General features: G+C 40.2%; 1 protein-coding gene and 1 pseudogene across 4 annotated transcripts in view; both read left to right on the plus strand.

Moving 5' to 3' along the window:
- The window catches only part of LOC122654701 (regulatory-associated protein of TOR 1-like), an 89,531-nt gene that overhangs the window by 7,111 nt on the left and 56,130 nt on the right, over window positions 1–26,290 (plus strand). For all 4 annotated transcript variants that reach the window (XR_006331954.1, XM_043848911.1, XM_043848909.1 and 1 more), the window contains exon 2: window positions 20,735–20,837. Coding sequence is in view for 3 of the 4 variants with exons in the window: in XM_043848911.1 (XP_043704846.1) it covers window positions 20,735–20,837 (103 nt within the window). In the remaining variant the exon portion in view is untranslated. The remainder of the gene's footprint in view (window positions 1–20,734; window positions 20,838–26,290) is intronic.
- LOC122654703 lies at window positions 1,952–20,139 on the plus strand (annotated as a pseudogene).

The raw sequence follows: 26,290 nt of genomic DNA on the forward strand, positions 1-26,290 counted from the left end.
CCATTGCATCTTGCCAAGACTGGGGAATAGAAATAGAAGACAAGGAAGATACAAATGCACAATAGGAAGGAGAGAGGGAATCATAAGACATAACATGAGAAATAGGATGTTGGGTTCAACTCTTCTTCCCTTTACGGACAACAATAGGCAAATTCAATGAGTCATCACTGGAAGGAGGAAGTTTACCAAGTTCAGGTGAGATGATGGGTGGTCCTGAATTTTAGGAGAGCGACTGAGCAGTGGTACTATTGGCTGGATCTTTGTGAGGCTGAGAGTGAGTGCGAGTGAACACCTGCAATGGTTTAGCACTCGGTAAACTGTCGGTAGAAGGATGCTCCCCTTGCACGGAGGGGTGTACATCGAGCTCAGGAAGAGACAAGGAGGACTATCAAGAGGAACAATCAGCGGCACATCATCACTTGAAGGCTCCCCCTGAAGAAGTTCCGAGCAAATAATAAGGCAGCGGTTGGTAACGTTTCTGTTCTGGGAACGCTGTTCTTTAGCAGTAACATTTTTTCTTGTTTATATGCTAAAAGACTTTGTTAGTTGCGAATGAACGTTTGGTAAACCCGTTCCAGAACTGTTTCCGAAACAAAAACAGAACACGTTGGCGTTTGGTAAAACCTGTTTAGGAACAGTTTCATTATATTGTTACCAATAATAACTAAAATGCCATTATCATCAAAATTAACCCAATTACCTCAATTTACCCAATTAATTTTGATGTCATTATCATCAAAATTAACCCAATTAAATTTCATTTCCATCAGTATTAGGCTAACATAATATTACATACATGTCCAAAAAAATTTAACTACCTTAAAATAATATAGATAAAGGTCACTTCACAGGCCAAATGGTAATTAAAATAATTCATCCACTGAATTAAGTTTGATTAGTCCTTTAAAAAATGGTATCACTCTCCACCTTTGTTCAAATCTAACTTGGTAATAGAATCAAAGACATCTTTTAACATCATTGTATGACTCTCGGAGCCTCTAATTGCTCTTTTTAAGAATCCCTTGATAAATTAATTTGAGGTTGGAGTAGGTGCAGATGTTAAGGTCCCAGAAACCTCAGATGAACATGTGGCTTGATCCTTGGAAGAACCTGATTGGGGCTCGTCTAGCCATTTGAAAAATCCACAACCTCGATTTTCAGCCTGTATGGCAAAGGATAAATTGTTGTTAAATTTAATGTGTAGTTCTTATACTAATTTTCAATTAATGAAGATAAAAGAGAAAGAAGTTGTCAGTCATACTCCAGTAGAGAGTGGGCAGTACCAGAATTGTCGTCCACTACTATGTTGTGTTTTGGATATCCTGACTGTACACTGACCTTTACCACATTTACATAACTTAAATTGGTCCACTCATAGGAAAATTGAACATCACTTCTTACCACTGAAAAATTGTTTTCCAAAATTTTTGCCTTTGGAAGTTGTGTTTATTTGACAATAAACACTGCACAATTCGGCAAATGGTACATCTTACCTAAAGCCAACTTGACTAAACTTTTGCTAGTCAGGCAAATGGTAATGACATCTTACCTAAAGCCAAAAGATGAAGCATTGACAAATACAGGCAAGGGAATAATAAAAACTAATGGAAATAAAGAGTTAAAGACAATTCTAGATTCAAACAAGACCAAGCACTTCACATGTATATTAGATTGGAGATTTGAGGAGAGATTCAAACAAGGCCAAACACTTCTCATGGAAACAGTCCTCAAAGTCAGATGAGGCCATGACAACAGTCCTAAAATCTGAGGGGAGATTTGAGGTTAATATCTCACGAAAAGAGTCCTAGAAGTCAGAGGAGGCCATGGATTTGAGGTAAATAACTCATGAAAGGAGTCCTAAACAGTCCTAACATTTGAGGAGGAGATATCAGGTAATCTCCTTTATGTTTTTGAACAACAACGATCATGTAGTCAATGGGCTTTGTTGTGGTCTGTGAAAGAGAGGTGGAACCAATTACCAAAAAAAAAATAAAAAAAATACAAGTAGAATGCTAAAATACTTCAGTTTCCTTAAAATGAGTGAAGAGAGTGTTCAGTTCAGAGTCTCACCACAAGGGTCTGTTCTGAACATACATAGTCACTTTGGCTTGAGGTCTCCTTCTTAATCTACCCATTTTGACTCTTTAGACTCATCAGGATTGGATTTCGAGTTGAATGGACCATTAGGAGGGGCATTACTGGTGAAACCAGGAGAATTCTCTCTGCTCCACAATGTGGGTATTTCTCTTGCCATATTTCTCTAACAGTTTTAGCATAGTCATCAATGGTGAACATCAGTCATATTGGTGTTCAATCGTTGTTTTTCAGTGCTAGGAATGCGAGGGACCCAGATTACAACCAAACAAATGAAATATACAAAAACAAATCATCTTGATTGAGTTTTCAAGGTGGATGCAAACACACACAACAAATCGGCAGTGGAAATCACATACCTTGAAGGTCGAGTATGAGTGGAATCGGCAGGGAAGAGCAGCTGTTGGGGGGATTGTTCACGAAATTCTTACAATTTTGAAATTTAAACCATAATCAATTTCATCGTAAAACCCCTAAAATGTACAATGAACAACCCTAAAATCCATACCTGTGAAGGAAAAACTCTCGGAGCATCAGATGGAGAATTGTGATTTCGTTCATGTATAACTCTACCGGATGGGCTGAAATGTCCAGCAACAGTAGACGTTGCCTGAAAGTGGTGCTCTCCTGAACTCTATTGTCAGGGAGACCAACAGATCGAGAGAGAGAGAGAGAAAGGTTAACACTAGTATAGGATTGCATTTACATTCACCGATTGAGAGTGAGCAGGATCGTCTTCGATGGAGTTCGATGTGGGTAGTGACGACGGAGGTCTTCTCCTTGTGGAGTTCGTTGTTGAGGTCGACCAAACTCAAATGCCTCCAATATTTATCGGGAACACTGAGTAACAATTTTGGTGTTGTTTCATTGAAAAACAGAATAACAAGTCTAACTGTTTTTTAGCACACTTTTGCTTCCGGTTTGTGCTAGGGAAACAAAAGAACGGACCGGTTTACCAAACACCTTTTGGATGTTTTCATGTTCCCGCAGCATAGAAGAACAGAAAAACTGTTCTTTGGGAGAGTTACCAAATGTTGCCTAAGCGTCGGACTTACCAACTTATAAAACATGACATCCATAGTAACAAACATACGACGAGTGGGTGGATGGTAACCCTTATAGCCCTTCTGGGTGGCAGAGTAGCCGAAAATGCACTAGAGTCCCCGAGGATCAAGTTTGCTAGCAAGATGATGGTTGCGGTTGAAACCACACACAACCAAAGACTTGCAGAGGAAGTATAAAAGACGACGGGTGTTGGAAAACATCCAAAGCAGATTGGAAACCTAACACATGAGAAGGTATACGATTAATTAATCAAGCAGTAGTAAGGATGGCCTCACTCCAATAATGCTTTGGGACATGCATTTCAAACATTAGAGCATGTGCGACCTCCAAGTCTCCAACAGGTGGCGATTTTTATGTTCCGCAACACCATTTTGTGTAGGAGTATCTACACAACTAGTCTGATGAATGATGCCTTAAGCAGCCAGATAGGACTGAAAAAGGATCCATTAAAATACTCCCCACCATTATCACTGTGGAGAACTTTAACAACAACATTAAACTGGGTTTTAATCATACGATGAAAAAGTTGAAAACAATGAAACATCTTACTCTTATGACGCATGAGATATACCCAAATAGCACGAGACAACAACCATAACCTTATCCCAACTAAATGGGGTCGGCTACATGGATTCCGATAGATGCTATGACAGTAATGGACATAGGAGAAATAAAAGGAGTAAAAGGGAGTTAGAAGAAAATAGGTAAACGTAGAAGTTGAAGCAATATTCAAAGCAGCATCCTAGGAATAATCCCCTACAAGGGGTCGGCTACACGGGTCTTTGTCCTCCAAACAACTCTAGCTGCGGTCGTACTAGGATCAAGCCCTACTACATGCATATCCTTTCTTACCACTTCTCCAATAGTCATTTTAGGTCTACCCTACCTCTTTTGGCTCCGTCAAGCTGAATCTGGTCACTCTTCCTAACTGGTGCATCAATGGGTTTCCGTTGGACATGACCACACCACCACAATCGGCTCTCACGGAGCTTGTCTTGGATTGGTGCAACTCCCAAATCAGTTCTAATACAATCATTCCTTACTCTATCTCTTCTGGTATTACTGCACATCCACCTCAACATCCTCATCTCTGTTACACTCATCTTATCTATATTACTCTTCTTAACTGCCCAACATTCCGCCCCATAGGTCATAGCTTGTCTTATTATTGTTTTGTAGAATTTCCCCTTAAGCTTAACAGGCATGCATCTGTCACATAACACTCCCGAAGCACCTCTTCACTTCATCCACCCTACTTTAATTATGTGGGACACATCATCTTCTATATCCCCCTCTTTGTTAATGATTGACCCCAGGTATCGAAGGCATTCACTTTGTGGTAGCTCTTACTCCTCCAGTTTCACCACTTCACCACCTCTCCTGTTTTGACTGAAGTTACGCATCATATATTATGTCTTTGTTTTGCTTAACTTAAAACCTCTTGATTCCAAGTTTGATCTCCAAACCTCCAGTTTCGCATTAATCCCTTCTACTGTCTCATCGATCAAAACAATATCATCAGCGAATAGCATACACTAAGGAACCTCATCTTGGATGTGTCTAGTTAGATCATCCATGATGAGTGCAAACAAATAAGGGTTTAGAGCTGATCCCTGGTGTAACCCAATTGTAATTGGGAGTTCAGTGCTTTGGCCCTCTACAGTTCTGACACTCATCACCACGCCCTCATACATGTCCTTAATTATACCCACATAGTTACTTGAGCTTCTTCTCTTGCTTAGGACCTGCCAATTGAGCTCTCTAGGGACTCTGTCGTAGGCCTTTTCTAGGTCGATAAAGATCATATAGAGGTTCCTTTTGTGAGCTCTAAAAATTTCCATAAGCCTCCTAAGGAGGTAAATAGCTTCTGTTGTGGATCTCGCTGGTATAAAACTAAATTGGTTTTCCGATATATCAGTGTCTCTTCTTATGTGTGCTTCAATGATTTTTCCCCATAATTTCATAGTATGGTTCATTAGTTTTATGCCTCTATTGCAGTTCTGGATATCACATTTATTCTTATAAATCGGAACTACAGTGCTTCTCCTCCAATCATCTGGCATTTTCTTTGTACTCAAAATTTTGTTAAACAGCTTCGTTAGCCAAGATACCCCCTGTACTCTTAAGCTCTTCCACACCTCAATTGGGATTTCATCAGGTCTCGGTGTTTTACCTACTTTCATCTTTCGTAGGGCCTCTTTAACTTCGACCTCGCCAACTCGTTGTAGCTGTCCATAATGTGGGTTGGCTTCAAGACTATTCCTCTCCACTTCCGAATCCATCCTATTAGTCAAGATAGTTCCATTTAGTAGGTTGTAAAAATATTCACCCCATCTCTGCAAAATATCTTCATCTCGTATTAGTACTCTACCGTCCTCACTCTTAATGCATCTAACATGGTGCAGATCTGTGTTTTTCCTTTCTCTTATGTTAGCTATCCGATAAATTGCATTTTCCCCTTCTTTTGTATTAAGTTTTTCATAAAGGTCATCATATTGCTTTTGCTTTCCCCACAATCTTCCGAGCTTCTTTTCTAGTCGCGTAATATCTCACTTTATCCTCTGCTTCGTTAGTCTTTTGCCAGATCTTAAAACGGTCTTTCTTAGTCTTAATGGCTGCTTGGACCTCGTCATCCCACCTAAGGGTGTCAATTGGGACGGTTCCCGATATTTGGGATGGGACGGTACCGGTATCGATATCAAAAGTGCCAATCCCAGTACCGTTCCATTTAGTTAATGGGACCAAACCTAGATCCTAGTCCCGATTACTAGTGGGATGAGATGGTACCGGTTCTTAAACGGTTCTAGGCACTGTAGAAAAAGGGAGAAGAAGTTTAATTGTTTCTAACAAGGCGGGTTTATTAGTGTTGTGGAATTTTTTCACTATCATAAAATCTAAGTTGTCTACTGCTTTTTATAAAGCAACTTAAATTATGAAATCATAGTTTTACTTCTTCAAACTCCCTAAGATCACATGTAATAAGCTTCTCATTTTTTTAAATTTAGAGAAGTCCTACAAAATGGAAGAATCCCGTTGTGTTTCCTCTTTGATATTTCCAAACAAAACTCTATTTATCACACATGTCACATGGTAGTATGATACGAAGTACGAAGTGCAAAAAGGAAGAACCTGGTAGATGTAGTTGGTCGAGGGAGGAGGGAGGAGGGAGGAGGGAGTAGCACTGTAGCAGGTTCTGTGAGGAGAGACTTCAAGCTACGGCTGTTGACCTGTTGTTCCTCTTCGAATTCAAAAGACAATTAGTGAAACCCTAATGAGTCGTAATTCTTATACCCTTTCTTTAAAAAAAGAAAAAAAAAAGATCTTATATACTCTTTCTTTTTAAACAGTACTAGTAGTTTCGGTACCATTCAGTACCTAATTGGTATTTCGGTACTGGAACCGTTGGGAATCACATCCCAGAACCGTCCTGTCCCATTTATCATTCGGTATCAAAATCAGATACCCGTACTGTCCCATTTACTAATGGGACGGTCCGGTACCGAGTTTTAGCGGGATGGTATTGGGACGGTTCCCGGTTCCAGTCCCAAATTGACACCCTTATTCCCACCACCAAGTCTCTCTAGGGGCTAGTTGCCTACCCTTTGAAATCCCTAGTACTTTAGCAACCATCTTAATGCAAGTCGTCATCTCAATCCACATCTTGTTGATATCTCCCTCGAAGTCCCACTTTCCTTGTAGAACTACTTTATCGGTAAAAGACTCTAAGAGAACTCCTTGTAGGTGCCCCCATCTTATCTTAGGGCAAACCTGTTTCACCTTCTTATGTTGCCTCGTACCAAGGTGCATATCTAAGACTAGGAGTCTATGTTGTGCAGTCAAGCTCTCTCTAGGTATAACCTTACAATCCTTACATAGAAGTCTGTCAAACCTTTTAGTTAGGAAGAAATCTATTTGGCTTGCATGTTGTCCACTCTTGTAGGTAACTAAATGTTCTTCTCTCTTTTTAAAAAATGTATTTGTAATGCACATATCAAACGCTGTCGCAAAATCTAACACTAAGATCCCCTCTTCATTCCTCTCCCCAACTCCGTAGCCTCCATGAACTTCTTCATATCCTCTACGATCTTTGCCCACATGTCCGTTAAGATCACCTCCGATAATAATTTTTTCTCCCTGGCCAATACCTTGCACAAAACCATCCATGTGTTCCCTGAATTGTATTTGAACACTCTCATCCAATCCTGCCTGGGGCGCGTAGGCGCTCACTATGTTGATAACCTCGTTGTCTAGCACCAGTTTGATAGATGGGATCCGCTCTCCAAATCTTTTAACATCCACTACTTTGTTCTTAAGGTCTTTGTCTACAACTATGCCCACTCCACCTCTCCCGCATTCGTTTCCCAAGTACCATAGGTTGAAGTCATCTAATGCCTTGGCTTTGTTGCCCTTCCACCTCGTTTCTTGAATGCATGCAACATTAATCCTTCTTCTCCGCATAACATCTATCAGCTCCATACTCTTACCTGTTAAAGATCCGATGTTCCAGGATGCAAATCTAGTCCTATGCTTACGACCAAGATTAGTATTAAAGGACATGGTGTAAGAAAGGATAATGGATACTCAAAAATTAATAGAAAAGAATGTTCTAGGATCCATGCAAAAGGGATTGGCTGGATATAATATGGTGCCGGCTGCCTACCTGACGCACCAATATAGGAGAAATACTATATAATATATAGATGCAGTACGAAAAGTAAGGTAAATAGGGTAACGTACCAAGAGATTACTTAAACATTATACAGGCAATGCCGACAAAGTAAAGCATGAAAAAACAGGACAAAGTAAGCTAAACAAGTCTGTTAAACCAGATTCAAGTCAGGCCAGGATAGACCAGGCTACTATACAGTAAGTCACACTATACAAAGGGGTACAAAAGTGCAATAAGAGATAATGCAAAGCATTGGTTCAGTAAATACTACGACAATGGTAGGAATAATTCCATCCAATAGGGTACAGTGGTGTAAACGAACAATATGCAAACAGAGATAATACAGCAAGGAGAGGCAACAGTACAATATATCAAGTAGATGTGCACAAAATACAGCAATATACAGAGCAATTCTGCTAGCACTGAGACAGTAACTTCTAGGGCAATGGTAAGACTAATCCAATCCAAAGGGGTACAGTAATTTAAAAGATCAATATGCAAACCCAAGGGTTGAGTCTCCTGCCTAGTGCCAACTACCAAGTAGCACGAGAATGGCTATCAATAAAAGTCACAAAATAACGACAACCAAAAATAGATACACAACGAGAAGGGCCCCAAATATTAGAGTGTATTCAAACAAAAGGTCCAGTACTCATATGTTCTGAAAGTGGATAAACCACATGAGTTTGCTTGGCAAAAACACAAGCATCACAAAAGAAGTCATTAGGTTTACACTTCTGAAATAAAACTAGGAAAAACAAGAGATAAAGCCCTAAGAGGTGGGTGGCCCAGAGGCCAATGCCACCGATGTAACTCTGATAGAGCGGAAGCAGAAGAGTCCAATTGATGAGCCTGAGGAGTAAGAACTGAAGCTGCAGGGTGACTGTCCTCTAGCAGATATAGACTCACCACTCAATCTACCTTCGGCAATTCTGTGAATATATTTGATTGTGCCATCGTCCTCATCTTCCCCTCTCCTTCGGGATTTGTTCCACGCAGTACCTCTTGGTATATCCCCTTTTGCCCCTTGTAGTTCCTTTTTTTGAGATGGGCCCAACTGCCAACTCACCCTCCTTTTGTCGGTTCCATGTAGTACCTCTTGGTATCTCCTTTTGCTCCTTTTAGTTCCTTTTTTTGAGATGGGCCCAACCATTCTCCTTTTGTCGGGCCCCTTACCATTTCAAGTGCAGTATCTCCTCCCATTGTCCATCCTATCAAACAGGCTCAAGTCTCTTACAGGCTGTCCTAATCCTTTTCCTCCATGTTCCACCCCCCTCCGTCTGGCCCGACCCATTCCTCCCAACAGGAGCTGGCCCAATCTGTTACCCAGTTGATCATCTCCTCTGACCTTTCGGTTTTGTGAATGGATCCTTTGATAGCAGGCATGGTTTCTGAACCCATAGATCCACTCACCCCATCATCTCTACTCGTGAGGGAGTTGCAATCTCTTCTGGATTTACCTGCTCATGCAATATAGGTTCACCCCTACCTCCTTACCTCTCCGGCGGTTGGTACTACCACCCCTTCCACCCTCTCATCCCCTCTCCCCTTTTGAGCCCATTCTGTCCCGGTTCGATCATACCACCGATGCCACAAAAGCAATCCCTCCTTCCCACCATCCCTTTCCCAGCCCTGAGAGGATCTTGTTGCATCCTCTGTGTTGCCCAATAAATTAGGGCCTCTTCTGAAGCACCTGAGGTCTCAATTCCTCGGCTAAGTAAGCGAAAGTTTGGTCTCGTATCAACCTCCACAATGCTGTTTTCTGTTGCCTGATTGAAACCAGGGTTAAAGAAGCCAATGCATCTTGTATTGCCTCCTTAATTGCTCCTTCTTGGTCCTTTTGTTCCAACTACTCCCAAAATTCAGAACTACTTGTCCTCCTCTCCCCAATTTTTTGACCTCAAGTTTTCTGATGTTCAAGGGAATAACTCATTTAACTTCACATCCATTTATGCTTTGAACTGTCCCTCGGAGAGAGCTATCCTATGGGGAGACCTCCGCCATATTGCTTTGCAGGTTGGGACCCTTCCCTGGGGTCTAGGGGGTGACTTCACTGTTGTCTGGTTTGGTCATGAAAAATATGGAGGTGACCATCTTGATGTCTCATCGGCGGAAGCCTTCAATGACTGTGTTGATGATATCAATATGAATGACTTAAGATGGTGCGGCTTGAAATTTACTTGGCACAATAGAAGACGTGGTGACTAGATTGCTTGCAAGCTAGATTGAATTCTGGTCAATGAAGCCTGATTATCCATTTTCTCTTCATCCCATGCCACCTTTGAAGCCCCTTGCATCTCGGATCATAGCCCTATTTTTATTCTTATTCAATCTTATATCTCATTTGGCCCAAACCGTTCAAATACTTGGTATGCGGTCCTCTCACCAAGATTTCATCTCCATTGTCCAATCTGCCTGGACCAAACCTGTCCATGCCCACTCCACTCTTATATCCTTTGCCAGAAAGATTCGTAATGTTAAGGGTGCTTTAAAGATTGGAATTCTGCTTCCTTTGGGAACAATTCCTCCTTGGTTGCAGATTGCAGGTCCAAGCTCATAGACATCCAAATGAGACTTCAATCTGACACTCTCAATGCCCTTCTGGCTGAGGAAGAGAAGATAACTTCTTTGGATCTCACTTCCCTAGTTGTTCAAGAGGAGTGCTTTTCAAGGAAAAAATCAAGGGTCAAATGGTTAGAACTTGGTGGTGCCAATACTGCATACTTCCACAGAACCACGGAAGCTAGAACCAACATCAACTCTATCCCTTGCTTTTTGGCTACGGATGGTTCCTGCCTTAGCTCGGTTGCTGGTATCAAGGGAGAGATAGTTGGCTACTTTAAGTAGTTGTGTCATCCTTCTACCAGTGCCCCTATGGAGCCTATCCAAGAGGTCTTGCTCAACAAATTCATCCCCAGCTCCCTTACCAGTACTCTTCAGGCAATCCTGTCCGAACTCCGAAGCAGAGATTCTTGCGGCTGTTCTCTTTCACAAGGCTAACAGAGCCCTTGTTCTTGATGGATTTAGTATGGGTTTCTTCTCCTCTTGTTGGGATATCATCAAAGTGGACCTCATCAAAGCCCTTTAAAGTTTCTTCTCCAATCCCAGCCAAATCAAAGGTATCAACCAAAACTTCCTCTGCCTCATCCCTAAGAAGGAAGGTGCCTCCTCTATCTTAGATTTCAGGCCTATCTCTCTATGCAATCTCTTATACAAGTTCATTTCTAGAGTGTTTGCCAATCGGGTCTAGCTGGTTGTAGACTCCCTTGTCAATGATAACAAATTGGCCTTCATTGCTGGTAGAAGTATCTAAAACACATAGTTCGAAAACTCGAGTCTCGATCCCTTGGAAAACCGAGACGAGTTGAGATTTTGCCGAGATCTTGCATTTTTTTTGTGGACTCGGACCCCCAACTCGGTGGGTTTTACACATATTTTAGGTCTGAAACTTGGTATTCAGCCTATTTCAGGCCATTTAAACACAATGACATGCCCAGATTTCCCCAAAAACAAGTCTAAATATGAGTTTCATTTTGGACCATAGGTTGGTAGGCGATGAGTCGTACTAAAACAACCTACTCTACACATAATTTAGTAATACATAGCAAATTAGCAATCAAAACATTCAATTTAGTATATATCAATCAAAACATTCAAATAAAGAGTACATTACATCAATTTTCTCTGAATTTGTTACATAAAATGTGATCGAGTAATGAATTCTTCCCCATATTGATCCACAAAGAATTCTCATGTCATAGAATTGCTGAAGTGTTGCGTATAGTGTGACACAGCCTCCATATAAGTGTTGTCATCAACATATACCAAACTCCCTATCCTAGGGTACTTGGGAGGCTGTTGGTATGAGGTTTGAGAGCCACTGCTACTGTCATATTGAGTTTGAGGCGTGTATGGTTGGTTTGGGACTGGGAATATGTACCCAAAACCTGACCCAATGCTTTGATTGTCAAACTCAACTGCTGACTGCCCAAACTGACCATAGCCACTATATTCATAACCGGTGCTCTTCTGGCCATATGCATAGCCATGATGATGCTGAGATGAATGCCATGATTGATGCTCACTAGTAGTATCTATACTCATGCTTCCAAAACTTGCAAGCATGGTGTTCATATTGTTGTCATCATCTTGAGCATGTGAGTGTTTGCGACCCTTCTTTCTGTTGTACGTTTTTGTGTAGCTACCATGGTCTTGATCTTGAGTGGTATGCGTAAACTGAGACTCACTTGTGAAACGCACAGGGTCCGCTTGTGTTTCCACATCATACTGGTACTGCTTGCGCATCCCCTTATGACGATCATTATAATAACCACCACTCTGCATGCCACTACCACCACCACCACCACTACCACCACCACCACCATCACCATCACCACCATCGCCACCATCACCTCCATCATCATCACCACCATCATCATCATCAGCAGGACTTCCTACAACAGGCTCAAAAGGTCTCGGCGACTCTGAATGTGCACACCCCTCTTGCGACATATAGTCCTCAACATCAGCATCGGTTACAGACGCAATGGTAGGGTCGGGGTTTACCCCAGGTTGATCCATATCGGGTGTGTACCACGATCCCTCACCCACTGGAATAGGGGATCCTCATCATCATCAGAGTCCTGGAAAATGTTGGACAGTTCAATGGGTTCTTTGTCATTGGCTTCAATTCCTTCACGTATGTGCCTCATCCTTAATCTCATATTGTAGTGCACATACACAAGCTGCTCCAGTCGTTCGCTACCCAATCTGTTCCACCTCTTTGAATATATCAATGAGAATGTACTCCAGTTGCGCTTGCATCCGGAGGATGAACAAGTTTGTGAGAGCACTCTCACTGCTACCTTCCTCAGGTTGGGTGAACTTGTATCATAAAGCATCCACCAGTCGGATGCATTACAAATATAGAATATTAAGAATATGTACATTCTAAAGGGATAAAATTATAATTCATAAATGTAATATCATGCCACCAAAGTTTTTTTCCCCATGTCCTTCAGCATTAAATCAATAGAATGTGTTGCACATGGAGTCCAAAAGAGTCGGATCCTCTTTCTCTTCTTATTCATCAACTTCTCTCCAGCCTTTTTAAAGTTGGAACTGTTATCTGTCATAATTTGGATAACGTTCTTTGCTCCTAGCCTCCTACCTCGTCCACCACTTGCTTCAACTCCTTATACAAGTATGATGCATCCTTTACATGCTTTGATGCATCGACAGACTTCAAGAATACAGTCTTCCCATTGCAACTCACCATGACATTTATAATGGACAGTCTAGTAGGTCCAGTCTAACCATCAGCCGTAGGAGTAATCCCATATGTCTCCCACATTGGCATCAAACCATCAATGTACTCTTTCAGCTCCTGTACCTCCTGAGGCAAATATATATTAAATAATTCATGTGGTGAAGGCCCCTTCCATCTTGGGCCAGCCCTCCCTGTAGCGTCAAGGAATGCATTATACTATGTTCCTTGTGTTACATTAGCTGGAATGCCATTGTATAGCATGAATTTGTTGAAGGCTTTGCGTGCTTCCTCTTGTTTACCACCAAACATTTGCGGGATGGTTGGCTGGTAGGCATCTTGTTGCCTTAAAATTGTTGCATCCTGCTAAAAAATGGGATCTGGAGAATGTGCTCGTGGTCAGGTTGGGGGCTGTGGTATATTTCTTGTCCTAGTGCTTTTCCTCCTCTCATCTTCTTGCCATAGTTCGAGAACTCGCGAGATCTCGCCGAGATCTCGCCGAGTTTCTCGATTTTTTGAGAAACCGAGACGAGTTGGCATACAAGTTGCAAAAGTTAAACAACTCGACCGAGATCTCGCTGAGACCTCGCCAAGTTCTCGCTGAGATCTCGCCGAGTTCTCGAGATCTCGAGAATCTTAACCCAAACTCCTTTATATGAGTGCCAGATCTTGAGATCTTGGTGGAAAATCTTGGTATACAGACACCTATCTATACAAACCTTGGTATACAGATACTTATTTAGGCTGGGAACTAAGACAGACACTTATTTATGCCTATGTAAATGCTTTTGTATTTGTATTTCATTTACTTAAGATATTATTCATAAATAAGCAAATACCCCCTATTTGAATCCAATTAAAATAGTTAAAAAATCAAATTCCAAAAGGAAAAAAAGTCAACCCCCGAGTTCAAGAACAAAAACTGGATTTTCGGCTGTAGGTGCAATTTTTTACTTTCTAAAGTTGGGGTTTTTCTCAAATCTAAAAATTTCATAAGTCTTAATATGGTAAAACATTGCTAAAAACCAAAAGTGCGGTAAAATATTCATTTGTTTTGATGTCCAAGAAAATATTTTCATTCAGAGCAATTTTGACAGCATTCGTGCACACCAAATTAAGCTTGACCGGTACATAACTCCTATTTGGACTTTGTTTTTGCAAAATCTGATAGTGCCATTGTGTTTAAATGACCTAAAATAGGCTCAATACCAAATTTTAGACCCAAACTAGCTCTAAAACCCACCTAGTTGAGGATTCGAGTCGAAAAAAAAAAAATGCACCAACTCGGCGATCTACTCGACTCGGTTTTTCAAGGGACCGAGTTGGTACCGAGTTCCGAGTTTTAGTACCTTGCTTCTTGTACTGATGTAGCTGAGCCAGATCCACCAGCTCCTTTTGCTTGCTCATATCTTCTCACATTCTCAAAATGCAAACTTTGTCTACTCTCTGCCAAAGGCTGCTAGTAAATTCTCCATTCAGCCGCTGATTGAAACTCACTAGGTGGAGGCCTAAATTCAGTATCATTTCCTCCACGGACCTCTACACCAGGCCTTTCTAGTGCTGCCTCATCAAATTGTTGTTGTATTATTTCCCTCTTAGCTTTCTTTATTCTTCCTTCTCTCAAGTGTTGTGCCATAGCCAGTTTCTCTTGGGTCGGAACATTTGGGCCTGAGGCAACATCCTTGCCTGTACCAGACAAATGTTGCTTTAACTTGGTGGGTCCTCCAGCTAGCAACTTTCCACAATAATTGCATTTGGACTTTTTTTTGTCTTCGGATATCGGGACTCCATGTTGCCATGCTATATCAGACATTGTGCATAAAATGTCTTATATTTTACACTGTTACATAAAAAAGCATGTATTAATAATTATTAAAGACTTAAAGTAATGTATTCAAGACTTAAAGTATTCTATTCATAGTTGTTAAACATAATGTCAAGCTACTAGAACAATCAAATAACTATATCTTATTTATCCCCTAACCTTAGTATTTATTTCTTAATTAAAAATAATATTTAGAATTTTTATTAAAAATATTTATACCTTAAAGTATAAGAAAAATATAATGTAATGATGTATTTGACACCATTTGAAGTTGAACATTATGTACATATGTTGTGCATAATTTTCGATAAAAACAAGTATTTTTCCTTAATATTATATATATATATATATATATATTTTAATTTTAATAATATTTTTATTAAATCTGAAAAATAAAATAATTTTTTTAATGGGTGAAAATAAAAAACTGATCCACGAGGCTGTAGAGCATCCAAAGTTGTTCAAGATATATGAAAATCATTTCCAAACAATCACTATTCACCTATTTTTTTCAATTTTTTTTCAAATAAATCATTTATTTTTGCAAAAATTATAATAAAAAAATTAATAATAGAAAAATAATTCGAACTCCATCAAGTGATAGATCAGCCAAAGTTGTTTAACACATCTCAAAATCACATGAATCTATCAAGGATTGCATAAATTTTGTTGAAAAAAGTAGATTTGGGGAAAAGAGGGAATACCTTTGAAAAATCTTCAAATATGTGATGATTCTTGCAATATTGGAGTTGAATCTTCAATTTCGTAGTTGAATCACACTTGAAACCATGCAATCCATCCAAAATTTGAAGCAAAGAATAAGAAAATAGAGTTTGGAGGTTTTTTTTCTTCTAAGTTTTAGGCTTTAGGACAGAACTCGCCGAGATATGCGAGTTCTGTCCATGGTTAGGTGGACTTAAATGAGGTAGATGGGTCATGAATGGGAAAAAAAAATGGGTCAAACCGATATCTGAAACCGAGACCAAGATAGGCGAGATCTCGGCGAGATATTGCAGTTTTAGAATGTGTACTAGGTTTCGTCTTGGGTTTTTGAAAAACCAATAAACTCGGCGAGATCTCGCGAGTTCTCGAACCATGCTCAAACAACATTCTTCTTTGTAATGAGCTGGTTTGTGGTTTTGAGAGAAGGGCACCCCCCTACTCCCCTCATGAAGATGAGCATTCACAAAGCCTTTGATTCCTTGAGATGGGACCATATTGTCAGTTTCATTTACAAGATGGGCTTCCCTCCAGTGTTTAACAATTGGGTTTATCATTACTTCTCCTCTCCTCAATTCTTAGTGCTTGTCAATGGTAGCCTTGCTGGATATTTCTCCTCTTCGGTTGGCATTAGCTAGGGTTGCCCCCTGTCTCCTCTTATTTTCCCCCTAGCCTTAGGAGTTCTTTCCAGAGGGATCTAGTGCAACACGGACCAACAGCTTATCTCCCCCATGCCCAAGTGCAAGAATCTCATGATCTCCCACTTGGCCTTTGCCAATGATCTCATGATCTTCTCCAAGGCTAAATCCTCTTGATCGAGACTATTATGTCATGTTTGAGCCAATTTGAAAGGTTGTCAGGCCTCCAAATCAATCCCTGAAATCTCTTTTATTTTTGGCGAGGCTCTCTGATGTTGACAAGTGTATCCTTCAAGAGAAAACAGCCTTCCGCTTTGGTTGACTTCCTGTCAAATACTAGGGGTTACCTCTTATCTCTGCTAGGCTGATTGCTCATCATTGTACTCAAATTTTATATCTTATGCGCAAGAGGCTCCTACTTTGAAAGGGCATGCTTCTCTTTTATGCCGGTCGTCTGGATCGGTCCTTCAATCTTCTTACACTTATTGGTCTGGCATTTTTGGGCTGCCTTAGTTTACTATCAAGGATCTGGAATCTCTTATGTGTTGCTTTCTTCTTCAGGTCTCTTCAGTTCTAAGTCGGCCTGGGACCTCTTCAGATCTCGAGGGCCCATCGCCCCTCGACGCAAGTTGGTTTGGTTCAAGGGCCATATTTCTCACCATTTCTGTGTTTGGAGAGCCCTCTCTAACTGCCTCCCAGCGCAGTCCTTTCTCATTCATTGGCAGATTGCAGTCTCCTCTGCTTGCTGTCTTTGCTAGAACGCCTCTGAAGGTGTTGCTCACCACTTCTTCGATTTGGTATGGGATCTTGGATAAATGTTGGCCTAGGAGGAGAAGAATCTCCCCTTCGAGAGAGAGTGGTTTTGGGTGAACATGACCCTTGTGGGGAAGTCTATCTGTGGTATGGTTGGAAGCTTGCCTTCGGAGCGGTGGTCTCTCATATTTGGATGGAGCGCAATCTCAGGAGATGGACCTCCAATTCGAGATCCTTACGCCACATTTGGGACTCCATCACCTTTGATGTCAAACCAAAGTTTCAGGTGTCTCCTCTGGTTGTGTTAGCTCCCCAGAGAACGAGCATATTGTGTCTCTTGAGGCCTTCCCTCTTCCCTGCTCCATCCTCCCATCCCTCCTGAAAGGGTGTGGTTTGCCCTTTGTATTGTAGCATTGTTTCTTTCTCCTTACCCCCTTCTTGGAGTGTTGCTCTGTATTTTCTTTTCCTTTGATAATGAATATTTATTCACCCAAAAAAAGGGTGAGATTGCTTGGATTGTTGTTAGCAAGCTATGGGTGTGAAGCGGATTGATTGATAATGAGAACAATGGTGGAAAAGAACTGGTCTTGTGGTTGAAGAAGCTGTTTTAACAATAAAAGTAAAATAGAAAGAAGAATAAGAAGAAGAAGGGAAGAGGAGATATTCGCTGAGAATCCACCTCTGTTCAAAGGAATCCACCTTTAACCAGGACTTTTGACTGCACAATACAATGGCAGAATGCTGAAGAGAAAAAATGACTTCATTCATTCATTCAATTTGTGTTTGGTTATGGCTTATATATACATCATTGCTAAGTCACTGAATAAAAAGTACTAACAAAAAAATAGCAGCCACACTTAATGTCTATGGCATATGTAAAAGCTCTAGAAGTCCAAAATAACTCCATTTGCATCACTAAAGCCATGTAAAATGATTAACTCTTTGAACTGGAAAACTAATTAAGCCCAAGGCCCATATATACAGCTATATGTAATTACTGTACTGTCATTGCTATACAAATGCAACTTTGACTGAACTGAGCTTCTAACCTGCTTGGCCTATAACCATATGTTATGGTTCCATATCCTACTTATTAAACCCTATCTAGTGGCATATGCCTCAAACCTAAAAAGTACCCTAGGTGGGTCCATGTATATCAGGATTCCCAAGAAAGCCCGCTATAACATTTTGCAAAGTATGCAGTAGCATTTTTAATGTTAGGTTAGATTACAAGTAATCCTAACCCCAAATATCACTCACGGCAAGGTATAAACAGTCCCAGCAATAGAGGTCTTAATCAACAGTTCACCAAATTAGAAACTAAACTCAGAATTAGAATTTAGTGAATAACTATCAAACCAGCCAGCAGATTAACTCCAGACTTGGATCGGGTTGAGATGGTGTTGGCATGGACTTGTTGCTCCAAAAATTATTGAATTCTGATGACTTGATATGGAGGTCTGAAAGTTGCAGCAGTAGAGACTTGACGACCAAGTCACTCGATATCTTCAATGAGAAAATTCTGATCTCAACCAGATCTGTAGTCTGGTCCTCCACAAGTATGGATTGAGTGGACTTCTTGAATGGATAATTACAGTTACCAAGCTTGATGAAGAAAAGTCCCTTTCATTGCAGAGATATCAGTCTTGAGAACCAGCAACAAAAATTAGGTGGCTATCTCAGCCTGGGTATCTCACCCTCACTGCCTTTCTTAGGACAATCAAATTGCAAACATCAAGAATTTTATTTCTTCAAATCATGGGAAGCTCTTCAGAGCAATTACATGTAAATAGCCCTCATGGCTGAGACAAAAGAAAATAGAAACTAGAAAATAGAAGTTAGAATCTAACTAGCATGCCAAACTAGGATTCCCAACTAGGACTAGGATTCCAAACTATACTAGGATTCCCAATTAGGATTACAACTCAATATAAATAGGAAACTAAATAAAAGTCTAATAAAACCTAACATCATCAGCCCACGATTTTGTGCTGGTGTAGGGTAACCCCTACACCTACAATATACCTACTGTGCTGCTAGTGTAGGAGAATCCCTACACCTGCGACTGTATTTTTTGGAGTACAGCCTTGATACATCAGTTTTGCTCCGCATATATATTAAGGGTGTCAATTTGAAACCGAAACCGACCATATAAAACCGTACCATTGCAGAAATGGTACGGTTCAGTACCAAAAAAGGGTATTGCCCACGGTACAGTACGGTATCGGTATTGGGTACAATACTGATGGTATGTACCGAAACCGTATCGTTATATCGAATCTGTACCGAAACCATACCATGTTGTGGGGTATATATGTAAAATTAAACTCCTAACAGTCCTAACTCCTAAGACCCTAAATCCCTAATTCCTTTCACGCTTTCAGTTCAATCGGCAATGGCTAACCCTAAGGTCTTCTTCGACATGTCGGTCGGCGATGCTCCCGCTGGTAGAATCGTCATGGAGCTCTACGCCGATGTCACCCCTCGCACTGCGGAGAACTTTCGTGCTCTTTGCACCGGAGAGAAGGGATCTGGCCGGAGTGGCAAGGCCTTGCACTTCAAGGGATCGTTCTTCCACTGTGTGATCGCAGGATTCATGTGTTAGGGTGGTGATTTCACTGTCGGAAATGGTACCGGTGGCGAATCGATCTACGGATCCAAGTTCGCCGACGAGAACTTCATCAAGAAACACACTGGAGTTGGCATTCTGTCCATGGCTAACGCTGGACCTAACACTAACGGATCTCAGTTCTTTATTTGCACTGCGAAGACCGAGTGGCTCGATAGAAAGCACGTGGTTTTCGGACAGGTGGTGAAGGGATGGACGTGGTGAAGGCAATCGAGAAGGTCGGTTCTTCTAGTGGAAGGACATCCAAGCCAGTTATGATCGCTAATTGCGGTCAGAGCTCTTAGAAAAATCCTCTGATCTTCGTAATCCGACCATGAGTGGGGTCGTAGTTTGGGTTAGGGTTTCTTCCTTATTTGGTCTTTTCTTTGGGTTCGGCTTAGGGTTTGTGATGTCTAATTGGGGAGGGCATGACGGGCTTTATCTGTGTAGATGGCAATGACCTTACTCTAGAATAAGTTTTAGTGTTTCGATTATAAATAATCGTCTCTTTCTCCATCTTTGCTTGCGTTTAAACTTGAGGGATTCTCTATTTTTTTTTTCTCTATTGTAATGGTCAGTGATGGTTAGTGTTGCTGTGGCATCGTTTAATGCGGAGATTGGTGGATAGACGACGGTTTCTGATTCTCAATTTCCCTTCCTAAAAAATAAAAAGAAAAATAGGAAAAAAAAATCTAAAATAAGTTTAGGCAAACCGTACCAAATTCATACCCTTTTTGAAACCGTTTTTATACCGTACTGTAACCGTACCATTGCGGTACGGTATTGGTATTGAAAAATAGCTTCTTAAATGGTATGGTACGGTATCGGTATTTGGTATCTGTTTTTTGTACCGTACTGATTGACACACCAAATTTATATCATTTATTTATCAGTTACCATAGTGTTCTCACTGATCTTATCAATGTGGCTTGGTTATTTGCTATATTCCCTTAATAGAATTCTGTTGTTTGTTTGGCTGTTTTTATTTATTACTTCTATTGTTCTACTATTTTCACTGGTTAGTGATTCTTGAGGATTTTTTCAGCGCTGCAATTAAATGTCCATGTTAGTTTTGACTCTCAATTTTCTAGTGCAGATGAAGACTGGGTGTGTGGCGCTTGTTTTATGTTTAAATATTAATGTTGATCCACCTGATGTAATTAAAATCTCACCATGTGCTAGGATGGAGTGCTGGACAGGTAGGGTTTCACCATTTTATAGTAGTAATTTATTTTTCTTCCGTTAGCTGTAAAACTTTCTTGTTTTTCTTGTCTCTGTTTCTGTTTACCTGCTAGTTTGCTTTTTCTTTCTTACCTTCATGCGTGTTCTTGCTTGTGCCAGTTCAGTTGTTTGTTTATTACTGCTGTCCATGAGTGTCACTTTTTTGTTGGTGTGGTAATTTATTTTAGACATTTTCCAGTTAGTTATTCAGGGAAGAAAATCACCAGTCTGGAGTAGTTTGATGGTGGATCCTGAAGAGTGAAGAGCTGGGATCCTCCTAACTGCTGCTTATATGATACTGGGTAGTGCTGTATCTTTTTTGATAATATTCTTTGAGGATACAGATTAGTGATCAGCTGGAGTAGTCATGCTAAAAGGTTTTTACATTTTTACACTTGGTAGTCCTGTATCTTTTTGTTAATGAAAAGAGGTGCTAGAAATGCTAAGATTTCCTTTTCCTGGCAGAGAAACATTGCTGAGATACTCACGGTGAGAACTGTGATATTGGCAGCATGGGTGGCTTGGACAAGTTAATTTAACTGACATTTTAAATTGTTAGGATGATTAAATGAGCAACTTTAACTCTAATGTGTATTTGTTCCATTTTAGAACCTTATTTATTTTTAAAGTCTCAGATAAGAAAATTCAACAATTGAAGCTATAGGTTGTAGTTGACACTAATGAGTCATTAAGTATCCAATCCCGTGGGCCATGGCAGACAGAAACTCTGGGATTGAACAAGGTAATGCAGAAAGAATTCGCTGAGAGGAAGTCCCTTGTTATAGAATCGTTTGCAGGGGCTCTTGATCTGAGAAGAAAATGTCCTCATTGCTCTAAGGGTGGTGGAGTACTGGGCCAATTTTTCAGAAGGATTGGGGTAAGAGAGTGTTTTTGTATTGAGGGTAGCTCTGATTTAGTTGACTGGTAGAAGGATGAGCACAAAAGAGTAAGCAAACTTTGGCAAGGGAGTTTTTCTTAGGGCATATTTGGGTAAGCTTATTGGCTTTTTCGCTTCTGCTTCTGGGCTTGCTGAAGCCAGCTTCTCTAGTTAAAAACGTGTCGATAAAATTGAAATGTGGAATCTTTTATCTGGCTTTTGAGAAGCCTCCCAGAAACTTACCCAAACATGCGCTTAATCTTTGCCTCTGCTACAATTTCTCATGACTTTCTTCCTTCTCTTTCTTGCCATCTCTTGGTTTTCAGCCTGGTAGGATGTGGGTGTATGAGTTGTTTCTGTTGATGCGTGTGTGTGTGAGTTTTTGTTTGGGTGGTCCATGGCGTTGGAGGTAGGGATCTTTTTTGTGGTGTGTGCTGGTGGAGATCTTGAAATAGCCGGTTATCTTTCCTTCTTGGCCTTTGTTTTTCCCTGTTTGGATATATTCTATTCTCTAATTTTCTTTAATAAATTCCTTTTGTGCCAATTAATGCGTAGACCAACTGGTGACAATGTTATTTCTTTAGGGATATAAACACCAATGGCCCATGGGTACTCTATGATTAACCACAAGATGGTTATGATTATTGAGTTTCTAGGTTCCATAGTTATTTATTGGTGTTAAGAAGTAATAGGCATTGCTTGATTATCTTTTTGGCACATCGTGATGCCCAAGGTTCCAAATTTCGACAGGGCAGCCCATTTGTCATGTAGTTGAAACTGAAAATTTTCTATGAAATTGGCTTGATATCTAGTAATAAATTTTGAAATCCGACGAAGCTTGGGAAAATGTGGAAATCCATTTAAATTTGCAATGGAAGTTTAAGGATGCTTATTTAGGCATAAATATACGTCTAGGAATACTATTGGAAGACAAAAGAAAAACATCCAAAGTGGTCTATGGTTAAAACTAGGTTTTGAGACCAATATAATTTGTTCTACATAAATAGAAGAGGCAAATTGCACACCATCCACTTACAACAAGAGAACCGTGTTATAGCTTATTTCTTATAAATGTCTAATTGTCTGTTTTGTGACAATTATATGATAACTACTTTGTTATTGAAGAAATGGAGAATATTGCTGCTGATGCAAGAGCATGGTCACCACAATAGTTGTCATGGCATCTAGGCGATCCTATGCGTTAGAAGAAGGTAAAAAACAAGGAGACACCAATGAGGCACCTGTGCGACGACTCCTTGACAACTATACTCACTGCCCCATCAGGTTGCGGGTTTAAAACATGGAAACAGCCTCTCCGCAAAGCGGGGGTAAGGCTGCGTACATTTGCCTCTCCCAGACCCTGCAATAGCAGCAGCTTCGTGCACTAGGACATTTTTTTTTTATATTTCTTTATAATTAGATTGTAATTACTAATTAGGAGGGCGGGCCTTGGTGCAACGGTGAAAGTTGCTCCATTGTGACCAAGTGGTCACGGGTTCGAGTCTGCAAACAGCCTCTCTGCGAAAGCAGAGGTAAGGCTGCGTACATTATGGCCCTCCCCAGACTCCGCAGTGGCGGGAGCCTTGTGCACTGGGTACGCCTTTAATTAGATTGTAATTAGGTTTGGGCTCTTTGTAGGACTAACAAGGCCTTTTCAGCCCCTGGTTTGTCATGAAAAATCTCCATATAACTGGGCCCATGTTGGGCCATTCATAGCCCTATTTTCTGTGAGCATAAAGAAAATGATACCGAGGGAGAAGTGTTGGGAAATATAAAAAGTTTGTGCAATATGGTTTTCTTTGTATAAGAGGTTTTCACTAACATTATCTGACTTCCTGTAATGTTTGTTGTCCATTTTTATTTTGTTTGCAATTGTTTGGGGCTTTCCAAGGAAAAATTTCGACTAGTCGGTAACTAGTAGATGACTGATGGGAAATGCACTTGTAACTAGTAAGATTTCATAAAAAAAAAAAAAGAAGCTATGAAACATCTAATATATGACATTTAAAACTACCATAACAGAAAGGGCATAAGATTTAGCATCTTGAAGTACTGAATGCCAAACTGAAAATTTTAATAACCTGTTAAGCAGTATGTCTAGTGGTCCGATGCTACATAGTTAGAAATCAACAAAGGCACAAATAAGGAGGGGCCCATCGTTGTTGAAAAAGTGAACCCCCCCCCCCCCCCCTTAAAAAGAAAGAGTCTGATTCTGATAAACAAAAGAAAAGAATCAACACTAACAGGGTGAGACATGAGAGAGAAGTGAAGAAAATTGACGAATTTGATAGAAATCTGGAATTTACTGCAGTTTCAGGATGAGCCGTTTATCCTGTAATTACCAAGCATCACACTTGGACTGTTTTTAGGAGTAAATAATTTAATAGTTTCAGAAATTAAAAGAAGAGTGGACTGGTGGACAAGGTAAATAAAAGAACTGCACTAGTTTCCTAAAACTTAGTCAAACTGAAGTGTAACTCTGGAAGTGGGATTGATTTTTTCCAAGGGGTAAATTGGAACAAAAAAGGGTAGATTAACAGATGTTTAGAGAGGAGGATTGAGACTGGTTGGGTGTAGAGCTAAAACAGGTGTGGGAGTGTAGATATACCAGAAAAGGACAAAGAAACTAGAAACTAATGAAAGAAATCTAGAGGGAATGTAATTGGAAGGTTAACTTAGAAGTTTCAGAATAAACTAATTGGAATTGGATGAGATATAACAGATTAAAGCAAGCTGAAATGGTTGACAAAACAGGGGTACCGATTTCAGCAAAAAGAAGAGGAAATAAGAATAAAGAAATAAGACAAATAGAAGAGAGGAAGTCTAAAAGGTCACACCTGAAAAAAGAGAGTAATCCAAAGTAAAAAAAAGAAGAAATAGAAACTGTCACCCGTCTCACACACATGTGCAGAAGTAGCTTTCTAGAAGAAACTCAACTATTATTACTCAAATCAATCAGTAGATGGGGGGGTGTTCTTACATATATGTAGGCTCTTAAAATTCCTAACTCGACTGTCATAAGGACTCATAGTTACTCTCTCACTCAGAATAAAATATTTAAACTCAAAACATGACTCAAAATAACCTGCTGTCAATTTAAATCTCCTATTCTAACTTAAAGATTCCAATGGATGACTGGAACTAGAATTCTATCAAGTACCTGTCAACAGTTAAACAACTAGAACAACCCAGCCTTTTCCCAACTAAAGGTCGGCTACATGGATCCTTTCACAACAAAGTAGAGGGAAGACTGAGGTCCCCACGAAGGGAAATGAAGGTATGAGGAATGAAGAAAAGATGGAAGAGAAGTGATAAATGAAAAATGAAAGTAAGAGGAAAGAGGATAATTTAATTGTCAGATTTATGACACCTCTACCTTTGCTGGACTAGATGGCCTAACTTAGGCCTGGATTTCTGTTGCAACCTCTTATCCCAAAAGTTCAAGCTGTTAAGCAAGGGAAACAACAATGCATATCACACCCCCTGCATGTGCAGCCCCACCCCCCACCCCACCCCCCCCGGGCAACACACGATACTGCAGTCTGCACATGACCCCATCTTGTGGTGATGCCTTCACGTGGCATCAAGGGTACAAGGCATAGGAAACCAACAACACACAATGCAAACACTTTGCACTTGCCAGAGATCAAACACCCGACCTCCTGGCTCTGATACCATGTTACAACTGTTTACCCCAAAAGCTAGCTGTTACGTAAGGGCAACAATAATCTGCGGCTGGTGATATACACTGGGCTATCTTCTATGTTTAGGGATTCATTTTATATTTCTAGGAACAATTTGCCACAAAACATTATTAGACACAATTCAAATAATGTTGTCTAGGGTTAACTTACAGCTTTTAACTTAATGTCTTTGTAGTCAATGAAGTTATTAAATTTAATTACCTTAAATGTCTCTCAAAATAAAACTATACAAGTTAACAGCTAGTTGACCTGTTCAAATCAATGAATAGTTGACTCTAGGTTATCGACTTACTGATACCAACTTCTTAGAACCAAAGTTGGCCTGTATTTTGACCACACTCGGGGAGAGTTTAAAGCTTTTTTTTTTATGTTTTTTTTTTAAAATTTTTTATTTCACAGTTGGAAAATGGTGAAAGTTGAATTTGTGCTTGGTTGTTTAAATGGTTCCTACCTCAAAACGTGCCAAAGTGCATAGTGTTGCGTCTCCAGCCCAGCTTCACTTGCATTTCTTAACCAACATGATCTAATTAGGGTTTGAGCTTATGTTTAGTAAATCTGATGCAGTTGTGACTTGAAATGAAAGTGGGGAATGTTTGTACTGTAAGATGGCATTTAGTGTTTATTCTATCGGTGAGATGAGGAAGATAAATGCAAACTCTTCTAGACTACTAGAAGAAATGTAGGATGCAGTTGCTTCTTCTATAACTGATCTTCTGATTTCACATTCAAAGGCATTGGTAGATTCTTTTATTCAGGACAAACATATAGCTGCACTTCTCTGCCCCCAGAAATAGACAAATTAATTCACTGACTTTTGATGAACAATAAACTTCACTTCTCTGCAGCCAGA

Source organism: Telopea speciosissima, chromosome 3 (assembly GCF_018873765.1).
Source record: "Telopea speciosissima isolate NSW1024214 ecotype Mountain lineage chromosome 3, Tspe_v1, whole genome shotgun sequence".
NCBI lineage: Eukaryota > Viridiplantae > Streptophyta > Magnoliopsida > Proteales > Proteaceae > Telopea > Telopea speciosissima.